The sequence below is a fragment of the Arachis duranensis genome, chromosome 1 (assembly GCF_000817695.3).
Source record: "Arachis duranensis cultivar V14167 chromosome 1, aradu.V14167.gnm2.J7QH, whole genome shotgun sequence".
NCBI lineage: Eukaryota > Viridiplantae > Streptophyta > Magnoliopsida > Fabales > Fabaceae > Arachis > Arachis duranensis.
This window is the reverse complement of record NC_029772.3, coordinates 94,126,980-94,148,278: the sequence shown is the minus strand read 5'-3', so window position 1 is coordinate 94,148,278 and position 21,299 is coordinate 94,126,980. Positions and strand designations below refer to the sequence as shown.

Genomic DNA, 21,299 nt, shown 5'->3' with positions numbered 1-21,299 from the left:
AATTAAAATTTAATTGAGATTCAATTAAAGTTAAACTGAATATAATAAAATAATATATTAAAAATATAAATTTTAAAATATTTTTTAAATTAATTAATTATTAAAAAATTAAATTAATTTAATCAATTTTTTTATTTTTGGCTAATTCAATAATAATTGATTTTTATTATGTATAGAATAATTGATTTGGTAACAAATTTTCCATGATTTCATAGTCGATTTGGTCCAGTTTCAATAACCATGATTATTTCATTTCATTTGTGGAGTTTATCCTCCAACACTATTTTCCTTTGCCAAGTACTAATAATTAACTACCATTTGAGTTTAGATAGTTGATGATATTACATGCACCAGTTATATATATACTTGTTTTAGGTTAAAATGCAAATGATTCTCTTTGACTTTAGTTATTCAACAATAATGACAATATTTTAACAAATAATAATAGATTTTAACTTTTTAAGTATTCACTTACATATACATGCCAATGAAGTTAAAGTCTGGTAGATATGATAGGTTTTATTTATATTTTTATGGGCATGCAACTATTTATCCGTAGTCTAGGGTTAAGGTATGAATAAACTAATAAAACAAATCTTAGTAGTACCAGCCAAAACATGCAACCATACCGCGCGTATTTAATTGCAATCAATGACATGGGTTGAATCTATTTCACTTTAATTAGCTAGATTACACCATAGATGCGTGTTTTGGAATAATATACTGATTGCACTGTCATAATAAAAGATTGTAGTCATTGTTTTTGTTTTTAATATTAGTATTTTTATTTTTAAAATTTTACCAAAAAAAATGAAAATATGAAATATTTTTTATTTTTTTATAAAATTAAAAAATATAAAATACTAAAAATAAAAATGCAATGTAAATGTACCAAAAGATATTCTTCTCATAAAAAATATTTTCCTTAAAGGTAAATAATTAAAAAATATATTTCATTTCCACTGATTTATATAGAATGAATTTAAAACCTTACCTACATCTACATGATTGAAAAATGGGAAGAATTAATGAATTATTACCCTGCAGTATCCCATTATTTAAATGAAGAGTGAATAATAACATGATCTAGAAAAGTTAAAAAAGAGATTTTCTTTCTTTTATTTTATAAAGAGGATAAAAAAAAAAAGGGAGAAGGGGGGCAGGAGGAGGACCCATCACATGCACACGATCAGAGATTAGAAGGCTTTTGGGCTTTCACGTACAGCCCACGTGTTCACTCCCCCCGTTCACACCCAAACCGGTTGCCGGTCAAATTCCCGCGTTATATTTCAGATGTGGGCCCCGACGGCGGTCCTCTACTCTTCTTTTACGCAATAAATGCTATTTGCCTCGTTCCATAGTCAACCGACACATGTCGGTCATCCCTATGGTGGGAAACCTCTCCAAGACAACCTGTTGTCCAAATTCCCAACCCCAACTAAATCAAACCAAATGCCCCCTTTCACATACAAAAATTATAAATATAATATTTTTATATAAAAAATGATAGAATCTGATTAGATATTATTATTGTATGTAATATAATATATAAACTCTAATTCGAAAAATTATTGTATATAAAATATTGTATATATTATAACATCAATCTATTTCGAAACATATAGTATAACAACTACATATTTTTTTATTGGGTAGTATAACAACTAAATATTTTAATAATGCACTATTGATTAAACTAAAGGATAAATTTATTTATACATAGTAATTATTTGTAAATTATTACACAAAATATCTCAAAATGGATAGTTATTTAGTTAGGGTCCACCTGACTTAAGGGACAAGCCTTTATTTCCGTAAAACAAAAATGAAAAGAAAAAATAAAAAGAAAATTCCGAAGCTATCCCTATCCCTTTCTCTCTCTCTAGTGATAATAGAAGATAGAAAGTGAGGTTAATTAATTAAGAGGGGTGATCACTTTTTGGAGTTTTGGGAGAAGAAAAAGAAAGAAATATTTGAAAATAAAAATAATGAGGAATATGTGCAAAGCTTTTTGTTGATATATAGGAAATAGAAAGCACCCTTACAAAAATCAATGGAAGAAGGGAAGAGAGAGAAGAAGAAGAAAGAAGAAGAAGCATCCACCACCACTGCTACTACTATTACTATGGCTAATTCCGTCGCATTTTCCGATGAGATTCCGATCACAAACACAAACACAATCAACACTTCTTACCCTTTCTCAAGCATCTTTGACATGATGCCACTTCCATTACTACCCTCTTATGATCACAAAACTTCTGCCAATGGCTTCATCGACTTGCTCGCTCTCCATGACTACACTCCTTCCTTATTCGATTGCTTTCCCACAACCACCACCGCCGCCGAAGCCACGCCGCAGCAAATCAGCAGCAGCCAGCAGCAGCAGCAGGCTCTGCCGTCGCCGGCGAGCTCCAATGTCCCGGACTGTTCGGAGGTGTTGAACACTCCGGCGTCACCAAACTCGTCGTCGATTTCATCTTCGTCGAACGAAGGCGGCGCCGGCGTCGGCAGCAACAACAACAACGCGGAAGAGCATAACGGTGGGAAGGTAGTTGCTGATGATGAACATGAAGCAGAGGATGAAGAGGCCGATGGATCCAAAGAGAATCAAGACAAGACTAAGAAACAGTTAGTAATAATCACTCTCTTTTTATTCTTTCTCTCTCTATCTCTGTTAATTGAAGTTGGAATATGGTATTTCTCTGCTTTAATTTAATTTTTTCTTCATCTACTGCAGATTGAAAGCAAAGAAGAAGAATCAAAAGAAGCAAAGAGAACCTCGGTTTGCGTTTATGACAAAGAGCGAAGTGGATCATTTAGACGACGGTTACAGATGGCGTAAGTACGGACAGAAAGCAGTGAAAAATAGCCCTTATCCAAGGTATATGCTCATCATGCTTTCTTTCACCCTCTCTCTATTCCAATTAATATTATTTATTTATTTATTTATTTTCTTGCGGGGCACGCCAAAAATAACAGGAGCTACTATCGTTGCACCACATCCGGGTGTGGTGTTAAGAAGCGCGTGGAGCGTTCTTCCGACGATCCAAGCATTGTTGTAACTACCTATGAAGGGCAGCACACTCACCCTTGTCCCGCTACCTCACGCGCCGCACTCGCGTTCATGCACGAACCCTCCTTCGCCACCATTGGATCTTCTTCTCCTCACTTTCTGCTTCCTCATCAACAACACTTCCAGCAACCGCCGCCACCGCCTTCGTTATATAACTCCGCTACTACTACTAATCCAACTCCACCTACTAATGCGTCGTCGTTTGGGACCTTCGTTCTTCAGGATGGAGCTTTTGCTGCAGCTTCTAGGTTGAACATGGATCAAGCTTTCTTGAGAGACCATGGTCTTCTTCAGGACATTGTTCCATCTCAGATCAGGAAGGAGGATAACATCGAATGAATCAATCAACAAGAACGAGCGAAAGTAGGTTAATTAATTTTTATTATTATTACATTATTATTATTATTCGTGTTATTAATTATTCCATCTATATAAATATATATGTGACTTCTACTACTAATGCTAATGCTATATATATATTAGTTAATTTTGTTATGTAAGTTAAGGTTCTCTAACTGGTGTATGTGACATATATTGAAGCATCATTTTGGATGAGGATAGATCCGTTTTTAGATGCCATGGATCAGGGGGCTTTAATTTAGATTCTCATTTTGCTTCTTTTAGCTTTTTCTTTCTTTAATTTCCTTGATCCATCGTCCATTTCTTTGTAATTAACTAGATATTTATTATTATTCGACAATCAGACATATTATAATTAGTTAATTACCCTTATCTTATTTTCTTCTCCCCTTTATTTTAATTAATCCGCACATATTCATACTTACGTCGCTTTTCTTTTTATTGTTGGATAGATTATCCAAATACTTTTAGGGTTAGGGTTTTCAGTCGAATTTGTGCATTATTGAACTTAGCTAGCTTGGTTGCATGTATATATGTGGTTAATTTAAGCAGATCTTGTATCTAGCTGTGTGTGTGTCTTTTCAATTCCTCCCACTCGGATATTATTCATGGCAGAGCTGGCATTGGTGAATGGGAATGCAACTCTCTCTCTATATATGTATGGTTTTTAAGAAGAAATAAATAAAGCCTGGTATGTGTTATGATTGTTCCATGACATGAAACAGTGCATGAGGGGGGTATGGATCGGAAAAAAAGTTGCAAAATTATTACTTAGCCTATTACCTTGCTTGCAATGCATGTAGTACCACCATTTAGCCTTTTCTTATATATGATGGAGTTCCTTTTATTTTTATTTTTTATGTTTCTTTTTTTTTTTCTCATCATCTTCCTCTATAAGCTACATACAAAGATGGGGTTCAGCCATTCAATGATGATGTATCTTTCCTACTAAGGAAATTGCTAGAGCATGGTTCTCTTCTTCTTCATGCATCATGATTGATAAGATATTGGTGTGGAGAAAAAGTATTGCCAAATTCATTAAAATCGTACATTTTTATTTTAAGTATAATATATCAAAAATGCTAAGTATATATTAAAATTAATTATTAAAATTAGTCATTAATGTGTTGGTATATAAATATATATATATAATTTAATTTATTTTTAATGTATATTTTATATTTTAATATGTATTTTATATTTATAATTTATTTTACTGATTGATTTTAGTGTCACCTAACATGATTATAATATATATAAAACACGCCCTATCATTGTAATTGTGATATATATAGAGAGAGCAAAAGCCATTTGTGTAATGGCCATGCCACTATGCTTTCCAATTAGGTTGGGAATTTTATTTCGATTCTGCTTTGCTAGCTGAATTATATTGAATTGGCTTATAGCCATGCCTATTTATGAAGGTACATGCTAATTATAATTAGTTCTGTAGTGCCATATATATATAGCTTTAGATGATAGCAATTGAATTCTATGTACCACTAGTTTTGATTGCTTTTCTATCACTTCTCATGACACAAAGTATATATGACAGCTTGGATAAATACGGTATATATTCAACGATAAGTAGTCATGCCTCAAATAGGTACTTTGTTTGGGACATGGAATTTAGGTTACTTCTATTTGCTTTTAGTTTCCACTTCTTTGTGCTCATCTTCTCTAATTTCATTGGTAAAAGTTTTATCTTTACTACTATTTCTAATTTGAAATCGTTAAGAGATTATCGAGCTTTGGTGATTTTGGTTATCAGGTTGTTCGTCAAGATGGTATAAGAGCTTAATTAATTGCAGTTATGATCTGAAACTTTTTTTTAAAGGAAAAAAGAAAAAGAATATATCTATCATAATATGCATGGCCAGGAATAAATTCTTTTCACGATATTGATGAGTTCGTTTGAGGAATTTTAGTATTTTCTCGCCTACAATTTACTTTATTACTGTTTTTAAAGGTTTTATTTTGGATTAATATGTTACTCTCTTTTTAAAATATGAATATTGTTGTAAACTTGGTTGAATGTGGACAGAATATTTCGGATATAGACTGTGCATGTTTTTAACTTTTCTGTGTTTTCTGAATAAAGTTAATATCGATTGAAGTGAGGAGGTAGGAAGAAAATACATAGGATTCAAAATTTTGAGAATAAAGGATTCTGTGTATCCTTTAATTTAGTTAATTTTTCATCATAGTTCATATACTTGAATCTATTAGAAAAGTTGCCTTGACAAGATAGTTGGTATGAGTCAACGTACATTTCAGTCTTTCAGAGGCATAACAATGGCAATGCAACGCAAATTAAATTATAGCGAAAAAATGTTAAGAAAAAAAGGCTTTGTTGAACGCAAAAATTTTGAATTATAATAAGTTCTTTGTGATTGGCATGCATGCAATTGCAAGTAGCTATAGAAAGTGAAAACTTTATTTAAATGCAAAATTGATAACCTAAAGTCATTAGATAACAATTTAATAATTATTTAATAATTTTTAATTATTAACTTTATATAAATGAATTATATCTAAATTTTCACCATAGAAATATGAACATAATTAGATGTAGGAAGAAGTAAATAGAAAGAGAAGACTTTATTAATAAACAACATGTAAAGTTGATCATGATCATAAAGCTGTACACATTTCTCAACCATGCTGCATGCCAATGAATGAATATTCTGTGCTTCAAGCAATCAAAAAACATTTTCCTTTCTTTTTTTTTCGGTTGATATAAAAATTAATTAATATATAAAGCCATTCGAGACTAATTGTGATGACTTTTTGGGTATTCCCAAACTTTCCAGCCATCAAAACTTTATGTTCTCGAATTGCAAAAGCTAAGGGCGTATCTTCTTGTAATCCAACTGTAGGAGTGCCAATCAATTTGATGCTTTCAAAAAATAAAAATATCATCGAATCAAGGAATTGGAAGAAGTGAAAAAAAAAGGTCTATTCATTTGCATAATACAACCCATATGATTCTTTAAGGCATTGGAATCCAAACGTCGGTATGTAACTCATTCATTCAAGTAATAAATAACACTTCTAATAATTTGCGTGGGAAAATAATATTTACTTGATTTATACGTTATAAGATACTATATATATGATATGCTCCATTTAAAATAGAGTAAACGTATGCGGGCATGCTGATCTTAAATTAAATGTTCCACACAGACTCATTATAAGATAAGTTTCAAAATAGGTGGAAAACAAAACAAGAAAATGTTACGTCTCTTTATTCCTTACTTGCTCTGCAAGTTTAGGAATATGTCGGACAAAAGCACATTAGGTGTGTAAAATGTGGCGCCCAAGATGTTAAAAAGAAAGGGAAAAAATAAATAGCATGTAGTAGATTATAACTTCATTTGCCTCTTTTTACTAAACGTTCCTTTACCCAGGCATTATTATCGCACCAGTTTTTTTCTTTTCTAAACTCAATTCTAATTTACAATCCTGCTTAAAAACTATAATTTTCTGTCCTAGTTATCTTTTTATACGAGAGATTAATTTTCTATGTGAAAAAAAACATGTAGTGGTGCAACAAGAATAATCAACCGAAAGTCTTATCAGGCACTGCATAAATTTAAACTCAATGAAAAATAAGTTCATATATATATTGATATGACCAGTAAACATTGGTTACGAGTTATAGTTCGGTAACGTCCAAAATTTTAGTCATAACCGACGTTTTCATAATTACTATAATTAACTCTTAATCCATAACGTCGAATATGCAATTAATCCTCTCTTTGGGCATTACAACACAGAGGAAATGGCCGACCTTGTATAATAAAGGACGAGCAAATTTTAGAAGGTATGCAACTTCTTCCGAAAAATAACTCTTATCAATTTATACTTCAGCTAACTTGAGCGTCGGAGTGCCTTTGCAGGTACTCACCTCCACTGTTCCTACATCACCGACGTATATCACGTTCCAATTGAGGAGTTTGCCGATCTTCATCAAGGGACGAGCTATACCTCGGATTAGCAGCACATTAAAAAATTTCGATCTATTATGATCGTTAACGGTGCATCTAACCCTATTTTATGCCATTGTTTTCCGTCCTTTTTAGATGGTCCTGCACTTGACTGGTTTTGCTCTTTGCCTGCAGATTCTATATCACGCTTCCAGGAGTTGGCTAAGCAGTTTGAAGATCATTTTGCAACATCAGCAATATATTTGTACGATTCCGACTATTTGACGACCATTAAACAAGGTCCACAAGAGAGTCTGAAGGATTACATCACCCGCTTTACAAAGGTCGCCATGAGAATCTCCGACCTCCACCCTGAAGTCCATCTCCATGCCATTAAAAGTAGCCTTCGCCCAGGTAAATTTCAGGAGACCATTGCTGTAGCTAAACCTAAAACTTTGGCCGAGTTTCGCGAAAAAGCCAAAGGACAGATAGACGTTGAAGAGCTTCGGCAAGCACGAAAAACAGAAAAGTCGGCCACAAGTAAAGATGATGATAAATCGCGGGATAGCAAGAAGGCCTTTAATTCAGTCTCCCATTATGAGTCATACACTCAGTTCAACACGAAGAGAGATGAAATTATTAAGGAGATACTCGATTCCAAGCTAATTAAGCCTCCCCGTAAAGCTGGCAATTACCCAGAATAAAAAAGTGTTGATAAATCTAAATACTGCACCTTTCATCAGAAACACGGACACACAACCGATGAATGTGTGATTGCTAAGGATCTCCTGGAACGCCTGGCAAGACAAGGCCACCTTGATAAATTTATTGCAGGTTATATGTAGAAGAGAGCAATCGATCCCTGGCTCTGACGCATCAACAGCAAGTCCATCATCAAAAGAAAAGGATAAAGCTCCGGCCCAACCCAGAGGGGTGATCAACTGTATCTCAGGGGGTTACGCTAGAGGCGGACACACAAGCTCGGCCCGAAAGCGCACTCACAGGGTCATGTTGGCAGTCACGGATGCCTCCAAGGATCCTCAACCAGTTCTGGACATTCCAGAGATGACTTTCTGTCCGACCGACTTTACTTGTGCTGATACCAACTTTGACGACCCTGTTGTCATCTCCGTTCAGTTGGGGGACCTGATAGTCCAAAAAGTATTACTTGATCCAGGAAGCAGTGCCGATGTGTTATTTTTTACCACGGTTTAAATGAAGCTAAGCAGTAACATTTTGCAGCCGTATCTCGAAGACTTGGTCAGATTTTCAGGTGAACGAGTTTCTGTTTTGGGTTCTGTGTGGTTACAAACCACGCTCGGTGAGCAACCATTATCTAAGACGCAAGATATTTAGTATCTTGTCGTCGATTGCTTTAGCCCTTATAATCTTATATTAGGAAGACCATTTTTAAATAGATTTGCTGCAATTGTATCCACAGTTCACCTTTATGTCAAGTTCCCGATGCAGGACAATGTAGTAGCCACAGTTCACAGTGACCTTCATGAGGCTCGGCAATGCTATAACACAAGCTTAAAGCCTATCAAAAGGAACAACACAACACGCATCAACTCCATACAATCCGAGCAACCAATACTGGCCGAGCTAGATCCCAGGGCTGACTTTGAAGATCGGCCTATGCCAAATGAAGAGTTAACAAAGGTCGCTCTTACCACGGATCCAATGAAGTTCACTTTTGTGGGAACTTCGACCGGTACCGAAGAAAGAGAACAACTCGTCAATTTTTTACGACAGAACGCCGACTTGTTTGCTTGGACTTCTGGCGATATGCTAGGTATTGATCCATCTGTTGTTACACACAAATTGGCAATTAATCCAGCAGCTCGGCCAATCTCCCAAAAGAAGAGAAATTTAGGAGCTGAGAAACGTCTTGCATCTATAGCCGAGGTTAAAAATCTCATTGACGCTAATTTCATCAGAGAAATCAGGTTTACAACATGGTTAGCCAATGTTGTTATGGTAAAAAAGAGTAACGGCAAGTGGCGCATGTGCGTCGATTTTACTGACTTAAATAAGGCATGTCCTAAAGATGCTTATCCTTTACCTTGCATTGATACTTTAGTTGATAACTCTTGTGGTTATGGTACCTTGAGTTTCATGGACGCATACTCTGGTTATAACCAGATTCTCATGCATCCATCAGACTAAGAAAAAACTGCCTTCATAACAGAGTATGGTAATTACTGCTATAATGTTATGCCTTTTGGTTTAAAGAATGCAGGCGCAACATACCAAAGGCTGATGAACAAGGTCTTCGAGCAGCAAATAGGCCAGAATATCGAAGTTTATGTTGACAACATGGTCACCAAAACAATAGTTGAAAACTCCCATATCCAGGACCTGACCGAGATCTTTGGACAGATCCGACAATATAACATGAGACTAAATCCTGAAAAGTGCACCTTCGGTGTTCGGGGAGGAAAATTCCTCGGATTCATCCTCACTAGCCGAGGCATAGAAGCAAATCCAGAAAAATGTCAAGCAATACTTGATATGCAGAGTCCAACAACAATAAAGGAGGTTCAACGACTAACAGGAAGACTCGCTGCTTTGTCGAGATTCTTACCATGTTTGGCACTTAAATCCTCTAACCTTTTCCAGTGTTTAAAAAAGAATACAAAACATTTTGAATGGAACGAAAATTGTGAAGCTGCATTCATGAGTTTGAAACAATTTCTTTCCAAACAACCTGTTTTACAAAAACCAAAACTCGGTCAGCCATTATATATATACTTGTCTATTACTGATGTGGCAATTAGTTCTGTTCTTATAACAAAAACTGAGAAGGTCCAACACCCAGTTTACTTTGTGAGCATGTCATTACAAAGTGCCGAGCTTCGTTACCCGAAGTTAGAAAAGCTCGCCCTAGCACTGGTCTTCTCATCAAGACGGCTTCGACCATATTTCCAGAGTCACACAATCATCGTTAGAACTGGGCAGCCTCTTCGGCAGATTCTTTCTAAACCTGAACTAGCAGGACGACTCATCAAATGGGCCATTGAGCTTTCAGAATTTGATATTTAATACCAACCAAGGGGATCTGTCAAGTCGCAGTACTTGGTTGATTTTGTTGCCGAACTCACAGAACCATACCCGGACGCAGAAATCTCGGAATGGACCTTGTTCGTTGACGGAGCTTCAAATCTTCAAGGGTCTGGAGCGGGATATTGTTAGAATGTCCGGAGGGCATAATCCTGGAACATTCTTTGCGGTTCTCTTTCAAAGCCAGTAATAACCAGGCCGAATATGAAGCCCTTATTGCGGGGCTAAGGTTAGCCATTGATTTACACATTATTAGCTTAAAGGTCTATTGTGATTCATTGTTAGTTGTTCAAAAAGTAAATCAAAGTTTTCAAACAAAAGATCAAATTTTGCTAAAATATCTAGATATTGTTCAACGGTTGATAAACAGTTTTTCAAAAATTGAAATTTGCCATATCCCTAGAGATCAGAATAACAGGGCAGATATTTTATCAAAGTTAGCCACTACACAGGCACAAACGACAACACTTTTACAATCAACTTTAGATAAGCCGAGCATTCATACACTTAATATTCTAAGCATTTCAAGTGACAATAGTTGGCAGTTACCTTATATGCAATATCTTCGAGATGGTTCCATCCCATAAGGGGTCTCAGATCAGAAAAAATTTAGAAGACAGGCCTCTTTCTTTACACTAATGAATAATGTCCTGTATAGGCGGGGATATTTCCGACCACTTTTGAAATGCTTAAACAGGTCAGAGGCTGATCTTGCATTAGCCGAAGCTCACAAAGGAATTTGCGGAATACATTCCGGGGTAAGAAGCCTGGCACAGAAAATACTCCGCGCCGGTTTTTACTGGCCGACGTTGTGGGAAGACAGCAAACAAAAGGTCAAAACTTGCGACCAGTGTCAGAAGCATGCTTCAATCATCAATATACCGGCCGAACACCTTCACCGTTCGGTAGTAAGTTGGCCGTTCAACCAGTGGGGAATCGATATCCTCGGGCCATTCCCCACTGCCCCAAGACAGGTGAAATATTTGGTAGTTGCAATCGACTATTTTTCTAAATGGGTCGAAGCACAACCTTTAGCGAGAATCACATAATCCCAGATGATATCCTTTGTTTGGAAAAATATCATATGCCAATTTGGTATACCTTGCCATATTGTAACTGACAATGGTCGACAGTTTACCGACCATAATTTCAAAGATTTTTTGTAGAATCTAAGGATAAAACAGCACTTTTCATCTGTGGAGCACCCATAATCTAACGGATTAGCAGAGGCTGCTAATAAGGTCCTCCTACATGCCTTGAGGAAAAAGCTCAACCATGCCAAGGGACTTTGGGCCAAACTTGTTCCAGAAGTACTATGGTCATACAATACTACGACACATTCAACCACTAAAGAAACCCCATTTCGCCTGGTATATGGGTCTGAGGCAATGATCCCACTGGAAATTTCGCAACACTCAATACGGGCGCAAGCTGAGCACCATGATCAGGCTCGCCGAGCAGAACTTGACCTAATAGAAGAGGTGAGAAATACAGCTGCCATTCGCCACCAAGCTCTACAACAGCAGGTTAGCCGATGACATGATAAGAAGGTCCGGCCGAGATCATTTAACATTGGAGATCTGATACTAAGAAAAACTGAAAAAGCTCGCCGACCGTCCTCCCACGGAAAGCTTGTTGCAGCCTGGGATGGCCCTTACCGAGTACAGGAAGCCCTAGGACGAGGAGCTTATAAACTAGAACAATTGGATGGCACCAGAATCCCAAATACATGGAATATCCATTCTTTAAAGCAATATTACAGTTAGCAAGAAGCAGCATGCTAGTACTATTTTTCCTACCTTGAGATTTTTTTCCAAAAGGGTTTTGCTCAAGGAGGTTTTAATGAGGCTGGCTTACTTGGAGTAAATTGTAAAGGTACTGCTTTGAACAAATTTTCCATCTATTTATAAAATTTTCCTTATAATATTCTGCCAACATATTCTTATTAGACTTATAAGTCAAGTCAGTTTCAAATTATCAAACAATTTCAAATTATCAAAATAATAAAGCAGCTTTGTCATCGGATCAGAAGTCAGACTCCTTTAACACAAACAGACAATATGCTAAGCAAGGCTTTAACAGCCGAACACAGTTTCCAATCCCCTTCAAGGGTACCTGACAAAATAATTAGGAACAACCAAAACCTAATTACACCGATTAATCAGAAACAACCAAAACAAAACAGTCACGATTCATAGTTCCTAAGAAAGCAAATAAAGCCATATGGTGTACATTCAAAATACCATAACCATAACATTAATCAACCAAATTATCACCCCCCCTTCTTCAACGGTTTCTTCATCATCCACAAGCTGACCATCTCGAATCACCTTACTCGGATCCATTGATGAAAAATCCCCGTCAGGCACAAGAAACTTAGCCTGCGTAACCGCTCGCTCAAACCCCTCAGCAAAGGCATCGAGAATATCGCCCTCTCTACTGTTTTCAATCTCCTTCATCTGTAAGGTCAACTCGATAATTCGCTTGTTTACAATTTCTAGGTCATTCTCTTTCTTTTTTACTAATTCCCTCTCCACTTTCAGCTCCTTTCCCACATCAGAAACCTTTTTCTTCAATTCAGTCAGGGCTGTTTCTTTTAAAGTAGCACTCTTCGAAGTCTCAAGTGCAGCTTTCTTGTGTTTTTTCTCCTGACTACGACCGATACAGGCTAACCGGAATCCCAACACCTATAATCACAAGATTAGAATTAGAATAACTATAATCTTTTAAGTAAAGCAAGACAGTTACTGTAAAGCTGACCTGAAGAAATTGATCAATTCCTATATCCCCAGCCTCGTCCACCCGGGATATATCTGAAAAACATTGAACAACTTCATCTGCAACAACATTAAAGGGGAACCTCCGATCCCAAACCGATGTTCCATCCCCGTCGTTTTCAAAAATATGAAGCTTCTTTTGTTTCACTGTAAAGCTTGACAAATCTTCGAGCTGCACCACTCCCTCCCTGTCCTGTTCATCGTCGATGATAACCATGTCTGACTTTCTCTTTTTAAAAATGATTCCTTTCTTCTTCGGAGGGGACTGGTTGACTTCACCCCCAACATCCACCTTTTCAGGGTTTGGAGAAAAACCTTCGAAGTTCTTTGATTTAAACCGGGCCCTTAGGGTTGAGGCAGATACTCCAAGGAATTTTCCAACTGTATCAAAATAAATAATAACATCAATAAAACAAATATCAACATGTAAACAAATACAAATAAATTCTGATCTTCTCACCAAAATATTTCATCACAGATGACCTATCTTCCTCCCATGGAAGCAACTCAGACACAGATATCAAACCTCCCTTATCTACCATCTCAATTAAAAATGATATGATACATTCATTTCGACTAGTTATCAGTTCCGGACCTAATATATGTTGCGGTTGACAACACCAGTACAGCGGAAATTTCTCCCCCAAATGCTCATCTAGATAAAAAGGGAAATCATCATCCAATGACTTCACCTTCAGGAACATTTCTTTAAAATCCTTGAAAGAGGATTTATACAATTTAAAAATAGAAAAGCCAGGGGTACTATTTAGGTTGACCCATAAACCCTTCCACACCCCTTTGGCTTGGAAGAATGAAAAGAAAAGCTCCAACTCAGGTTTAATTTCAAAGAATTGCATCAGAACTTGAAAATATTTTATAAACGCCCAGCCATTGGGGTGGACTTGTGAGGGTGCACAGTTCATTTGTTTGAGAATATCACATTCAAAGTTGGTAAATGGAAGCTTAACACGTAATTCTTCCATTACACAACTATACATAAAAAAGTTTTCAAAATCCCTTTTCCTATGAAAAACACGATCAGACCGATTGCATGGTAGCAACTCCAAACGAAATCCAGGTTTCACTATACTAGCTACCTTAACCTCATTCACATTATCTTTATCAAAAAACAAAGAAACCCGTATTTTGACGTCTTCATCGACCCAATCATAAGACTCATCGTCTTCAACCTTGGGCAAAAATTTTCCTTTCTTCTCACTCATTTTTTGACAAAATCAGAAAAATACTAGCAAATAGAACGAAAATAAGAGGAAGAATTTCACTAACCTCTGGTAGTCATTTGTGTTTAAAGGCTTCTTTAGATATCACGTAGCCACACCAAGTGTATCGCACAAAGCGTTAGCCTTCTAGCCCTTCATTTACTTAACTCTTCAGTTCCTTAACAAAATCCTTACCACTAAATGAAACCCACTTTCAACGGTTATAAAGAGACCTTGGAACTTGGACCAGTTTAAATAAAATATTAAATAAAACTACACACACTTCAAACCATGCAAAAGCATTATAGTTACAGCCTCTTATGTCCAAGTATTTTCAATTACCCCCAAGTAACTTTAAATGAGACACGTTGACTTGGGGGCTTTATATACCGAGCTATAACTCATTTATAAAGCTCAACCTATCCCTTTAAAGCCAGGTTAAGCTTGGGGGCTGTGATATGACCAGTAAACATTGGTTACGAGTTATAGCTCGGTAACATCCAAAATTTTAGTCATAACCGATGTTTTCATAATTACTATAATTAACTCTTAATCCATAACGTCGGATATGCAATTAATCCTCTCTTTGCGCGCATGGTGGACTGTCGGAACGTGGGTGAAGGAATAAGTGGAAGCCGGAGGACAGGGTCGAGGTCGTCAGGATTGACCATGAACCATTGGACGTGGTTGGAATCAGGGTAGTTGACAGAGAAGTATAGCATGGTTTGCTTATCATAGAAGGTAGTGTGGGCGTCATAGAAGAGCGGAGACGAGAGGAGGGAGCGAATAGTTTTGGAAACTTGGGACAGATTAGAGTGGTAGAATTGTGGCACGCGTGCTAAGCAACCCAATGCGACATCGTTGGAAAGAGAGGGGATTAGCCCTTCTTGCTTCTCTTGTTCTTGTTCTTCCGATGCTTTTGATTTTTTCTGGGCACCGGCGGCTTCAGCTAACAATGACATTGTTGTTGTTTCTACTTTGAAATTCGCTTAGTGCCCCGAACACCAATTTAATCTTGTATAAACTCTTTCTTCACTCTATATGCACAGACCAATTTTTCTAGTGAAGAACAAAGAAACAAACAAACAAACAAATAAAAAAAAAGATAAAGAAAAACGAAACTAATCTACATCCACTTGTAAAAACTGCAGCCAAGTGCAATGCTGAGTGTCAACTACACACACAGGTCAATTTAATCATTCATCTTTCATATCTAAACTTGTTATAATTTAGAATGTAAAATTTAAAATTTACAAAGATTTGTATAAAAAGTTAAAATATTTAAAATTTTAAATATATTTACTATACAGTAAATATATTAGTCATTTTCTAATAATAAAAATTTTTATTTTTAAAAAAATTTAAAATTTAAGATTTATAATTAATAATTTATGATTTAGAGTGTAAAATTTAAGATAAATAAAATAATTTTTAAAAAATTGGCTGATATTGACAATAAATTAGTTTTTTAATATTCAGTTTTTTATGTTAATTTTTTTATTTTTACATTTATCTTTATCTTTTGTTAAATATTTGGGTGAAAAAATATTATATTAAAGAGATAATGAGATATTAATTATATTTCAACATAGAGATTAGTTGGCTAGGCTGCATTTAAAACAAGATATTTAGTGGCTAGATAATAATGAACGCATTTAATTTGAAAACAAATCTTATCCGATTAATATTAACTTATTTTTAAATTATTTTCTTTATCTTTGTAAATTTTAAATTTTATATTTTAAATTATAACAATTTTAGATATGAAGGATGAATGATTAAATTGGCTTGTGCGTGTAGCTGACACTCAGCATTGTACTTAGCTGTAACCTCTTATGAACTTGCTGCAACTTCTGCAGATGGATGTAGATTAGCTTCATTTTTTTATCTTTTTTTTTATTTGTTTGTTTGTTTCTTTGTTCCTCACCAAAAAAATTGGTCTGTGCGTATAGAGTGAAGAAAGAGTTTATATAAGATTAAATTGTTGTTCGAAGCACTAAGCAAATTTTAAAGTAGAAAGCAACAACAATGTCATTGTTGGCCGAAGCCACCGGTGCCCGGAAAACATCAAAAGCATAAGAAGAACAAGAACAAGAAAAGCAAGAAAGGCTAATCCCTTCTATTCCCAACGATGTCGCATTGGATTACTTAGCACGCGTGCCATGGTCCTAGCACTCAAATCTGTCCCAAGTTTCCAAAACCATTCGCTCCCTCCTCTCTTTTCCGCTCTTCTATGACACCCACACCACCCTCTATGGTAAGCAAACCATGTCATACTTCTCCGTCAACTACCCTAATTCCAACCACGTCCAATGGTTCATGGTCAACCCTGAAGACCCCGACCCTGTCCTCCGGCTTCCACTTATTCCTTCACCCATGTTCCAACCGTCCACCATGTGCGCCCTCCTAAATCATGACATCTATGTAATCGGCAGTTACTTCGGCGATGCCCTTTTCGCTGATGTATGGGTTTTTTATTTTCGTTTCAACCGCTAGCAACAGGGTCCCAACATGCGCATCCCTCGTGATAAAGGCAGAGCGACTGCCCTCCACGGAAAGGTCTACGTGGTGGGAGAACCATCGCAGAACTCGGGCATCTTTGGCGAGATTCTTGACCCAGTGGTTGGTAGTTGGGAAGAGATCAAGAACATCCCCGGTTCTGATGATGGATCCCTTACGTCCTGGGTTTATAATCAAATGAAAGAGGTGTGAAATAAAAATATGCCACCAATTAGTTATGGGTTTCAGATAGTGTGGATTGGTGAAGTTTTGTACCGGTACGTTGAAAACCTATTGCCGAGCTTAGTGGGGGAATGAACTTAGTAGAGTGGAAAGAACCTGGGTTTGGAAGATATTGGAAGGCTCTCTTTTTCTTGTGCCTCCGAGAATAAGCCCGTTATGGTTAAGACTGCAATTGACGACTTGTTTTTCCTTTGGATATGTCATAAGTCAATGAAACCGCCAGAACTTAATGAGAATTTTGCTGATATTTTTTTGCCTTAGAGTTCAAGTTAAAAAGAATAAAGATGGACAGTTGCATGCCACCACATGTGATGAAGGTTTTAGTTAATTCTTTTCTTACAGCTTCATCACGGATGGATGCTCTATTCAGAGGTGCTTTGCTATTGAGATTTGACATTTGTATTACTTTTGTTTAGTTTGTGTTATATATATATATATATACGAACCTATTTTTCATTGAGTTTAAATTTATGCTGTGCGTGATAAAACCTTCCGTTGATTATTCTTGTTGCACTACTACACCTTTTTTTTCTCCAAATAGAAAATTAATCCCTCGCATCAAAGGATAACCGTGATAGGAAATTGCAGTTTTCAAGCATGATTGTAAACCAGAGTTGAGTTCAGAAAAGACAGTAACTGATGCGGTAGTAATGCCTGGGTAAAGGAACGTTCAGTGATAAGAGGCAAATGAAGTTATAATCTACTACATATCATTTGAATATGCTGATTACAATTAATTCATCGAGAAACCAATAACAAAAATAAAGATTGATACATATTTCAAAACAATTATATCTCTATTACAAGTTAGTTTACAAACAATAACACCTTATTCTTCTTTAATAGGTCATGGAATGAGTGAGTCATTTATCAAGACCCAATTTAGAGCACTACAATATTTAGTGACAACATGGATCAGACTAAGAAGAGTATTAAGGTAGCATTGTGTTGTTTAACTTTCTTTGGGTTCACATATACAAACAGTTAACTTGCTACCTTCTGGGTTGAAATATCTAACAAAATTTTATAATATTATATTACAAGAGAACGAGATGTGCATAATCATATTCATAACGACTTTGAATCAATGCTACACTATTAATAGTCGAAAGAATTATTCCTGCTTTTCTCACAATGGCCCTATACAATTTCATAATGACTATATTTTTCATTTCACAGGTTATTTAGACCTTGGAGATCCAAATTTCAAATTCCAACATTGTGGAGATCGATTTTGGTTTCAAGAACGAATTAACAAATACTATAATGTAAGGATTCCAACTTTCACTCTAAGTTGTCATCAAGGCCAAGTCAAATTACCTAGACTACAGTAAGCACCTTAAATACTTAAAATGATCTAATTTTTAGTCATAGTGCAAATGCTACTCACTTCTAAAAAAACACGCGCACATACAATAGTTTGTTTGCTTTTACTTCATTTGGTGGCAAAATAGATATATGTATTAACTACACTAGGGGGCCTCCTACATTTATATTACATGGTCATAATTATCATTTAATGGGAAGCTTATTACTAGAAGAGGGAAGTTCAGCAAAATTTGAACAACTTTACATCTACTGCACACAAAATGAGATAAAAAATCGCAATTCAAATCTTGGGTATTAATTTTCTATTCATTCAATTTTGCTTCTCTTTATTAAGCTTTTTTTGACAGTGAACATAATTTATACACAACAAAAACGTCTATTGACAGTTCTGGCGACAAAACCAACCAATAGAATTTAGATATCATATCTGATATTTATCAAAATGCTGGATTAACACAACGTCCTTACAAAAAGTTTTCGCATGGTGCGAGATGTAATCAGGACTAATTCGCAAACGAATGTTAGTTTACGGCTTATTGCAAAAAGAGGCAAAGATGGAAGGCGATATAATCTACCGTCTGTTGACGAGGTTGCAGGTTTAGTTGTTGGAGATTTTGATTCAAATACAAAAGTAAGAGATATTATTCTGGAAATAAAATCTAGGCGACTTCAACAAATTTCAGAACTCAACCCATCATGTTTAGGATTACAATATCCTTTGCTATTTTCTTATGGTGAAGACGGTTGGAGAGAAAACATCCCGTTAAACAAATTGGCAACAAATTCTAGAGAGAAAACCTCCTATATTAGTATGAGAGATTTTTTTGCATTTAGAATCTAGCATAGACCAAGTTGTAAAGGTGTTTTGTTATATTCTCAACGACTTTTGAACAATTTTTAGTTCATGCACTCTCAATGGTTGAAGCTTCTAGACTTAAATTTGTATACTCAAACTAAAGACAAATCATAGCTGAAATCAATAAAGGTATGAAAGATACAATTATGAATGATGAAACTGAGGCGTCATCACTTGGCAAGCGCATTGTTTTACCTGCAACATTCACAGGGGGGCCACGATATATGATTCAGAACTACCAAGATACAATGGCAATTTGTAGGTCAATTGGTTATCTAGATTTATTTATAACAGTAACCTGCAACCCTAATGGGAAGAATTGAAGCATTATTGTAAGAAAAATAAGTTAAAACCTAAAGATAGACCAGACATGATTTGCAGATTATTCAAGGCAAAGTTAGACTTACTCATCAGAGATATCCAAAAGAATAGAATTTTTGGTACATCTAGGACAGGTAATACTCTAAAGCTACATTTTCGTAGGAAAATGTTTATTATTTCAATCCATTATAATACAATCATAATTAATGCATATCTATTATTGCAGTCATATATACAATTGAGTTTCAAAAGCGTGGATTAACGCATTCACATATACTACTATTTCTTGTGCAAGAGCAAATTCCCTGGTCCTGAGGACATAGACAACATTATCTCAGCAGAAATTCCATATCTGAATATGGATCCAAAGTACTATCAGGCAGTTAAGGCTTTAATAATGCATAGACCATGCAGAGTTGCAAACAAAAATTCATCTTGCATAGAGAATGGTGTTTGCATCTGACATTTTTCTAAGAAATTCTTAGAGTTTACCACCATCGATCAAAATGGATATCCAGTTTATAGACGTTGAGATGCTGGTCATACCATTGAGGTTTCATGTATTCATTTGGATAATCGGTATGTTGTGCCACATAATAAGTTCTTATTGATGAATTATGGTACTTATATCAATGTTGAATGGTGCAATCAGTCAAGATCGATAAAGTATCTTTTTAAGTATGTTAACAAGGGAAGTGATCGAGTCACAACTTCTTTTTATTCAAGTTCAATGCTTTCCAACTCTAATTCAATTATAGATGAAGTGAAAATGTATTATGATTGTCGGTATATCTCTCCCTGTTAATCTGCTTGTAGAATATTTGCATTTGATCTTCACTATAAAAGACCCTCAGTTGAACGGTTAAGCTTTTACTTGCCAGATGAACAACTAGTCATTTTTGAAGATCAAGACAATTTGCAAAAAATTATTAAGAAAGAAACAATTAAAGAATCCATGTTCATAACTTGGTTTCAAGCAAACACAGAATACGAGGCAAGTAGACAATTAACTTATAATAATTCTTCAACTGAATTTGTTTGGAAACACAGTCTTAGAATATGAGAACCTAGGAAAAGAAACACTTATATTGGTAGATTATTCTTTGTCCCTCCATCAGTAGGTGAATTATACTATTTAAGAATGTTACTCAATATTTTTAAAGGGCCAAGAAGTTATGAAGAACTTAGGTCTTTCAATGGTGTTGTTTACCCGACATTCAGAGATGCATGCTATGTGCGTGGCTTACTTGATGATAATCAAGAATACGTTGATGCTATTGAAGAAGCAAGTCACTGGGGTTCTGGATATTATTTGAGAACATTGTTCGCAACTCTTTTGTGGTCAAACTCAATGACTCGACCTGAAGTAGTTTTGCAGAAGTGTTGGACTTTACTATTAGATGGGATACTACATAATCATATAAGGGTTAAGTATTTTTTTTCGTCTGTAAGGTCTTGGGTCAAAATCAAAATCGTCCCCGATCTTTTTTCCTTATTAAAATCATTCTCAACGTTACAAAACGTTATAAAATCATCCTTTTCTATCTCAATTTTAATTTTTTGGCCAAATTACCCTTAACAATTAATAAGAATAATAAAAAACAAAAACAAAAAACCCCCCCCCCCACC

At 35.6% G+C, this 21,299-nt stretch overlaps 3 protein-coding genes across 3 annotated transcripts; 2 read left to right on the top strand and 1 right to left on the bottom strand.

Annotated features, from left to right (window-relative positions):
- The first annotated feature begins 1,940 nt into the window (after positions 1-1,940).
- Positions 1,941-3,805, top strand: LOC107462767 (probable WRKY transcription factor 48). Its single transcript, XM_016081410.3, has 3 exons — positions 1,941-2,628; positions 2,738-2,881; positions 2,980-3,805. Exons 1-3 carry the CDS (start codon positions 2,054-2,056, stop codon positions 3,410-3,412), a joined length of 1,152 nt encoding a protein of 383 aa, XP_015936896.1. The 5' UTR covers positions 1,941-2,053; the 3' UTR covers positions 3,413-3,805.
- A 3,655-nt stretch (positions 3,806-7,460) lies between these two features.
- LOC107463536 (uncharacterized) lies at positions 7,461-8,066 on the top strand. The gene has a single exon (XM_016082346.1). The coding sequence runs from the start codon at positions 7,461-7,463 to the stop codon at positions 8,064-8,066; it is 606 nt and encodes a 201-aa protein (XP_015937832.1).
- A 6,898-nt stretch (positions 8,067-14,964) lies between these two features.
- On the bottom strand, positions 14,965-15,384 carry LOC107463526 (F-box/kelch-repeat protein SKIP6-like). The gene has a single exon (XM_016082335.1). The coding sequence runs from the start codon at positions 15,382-15,384 to the stop codon at positions 14,965-14,967; it is 420 nt and encodes a 139-aa protein (XP_015937821.1).
- Positions 15,385-21,299: the final 5,915 nt, after the last annotated feature.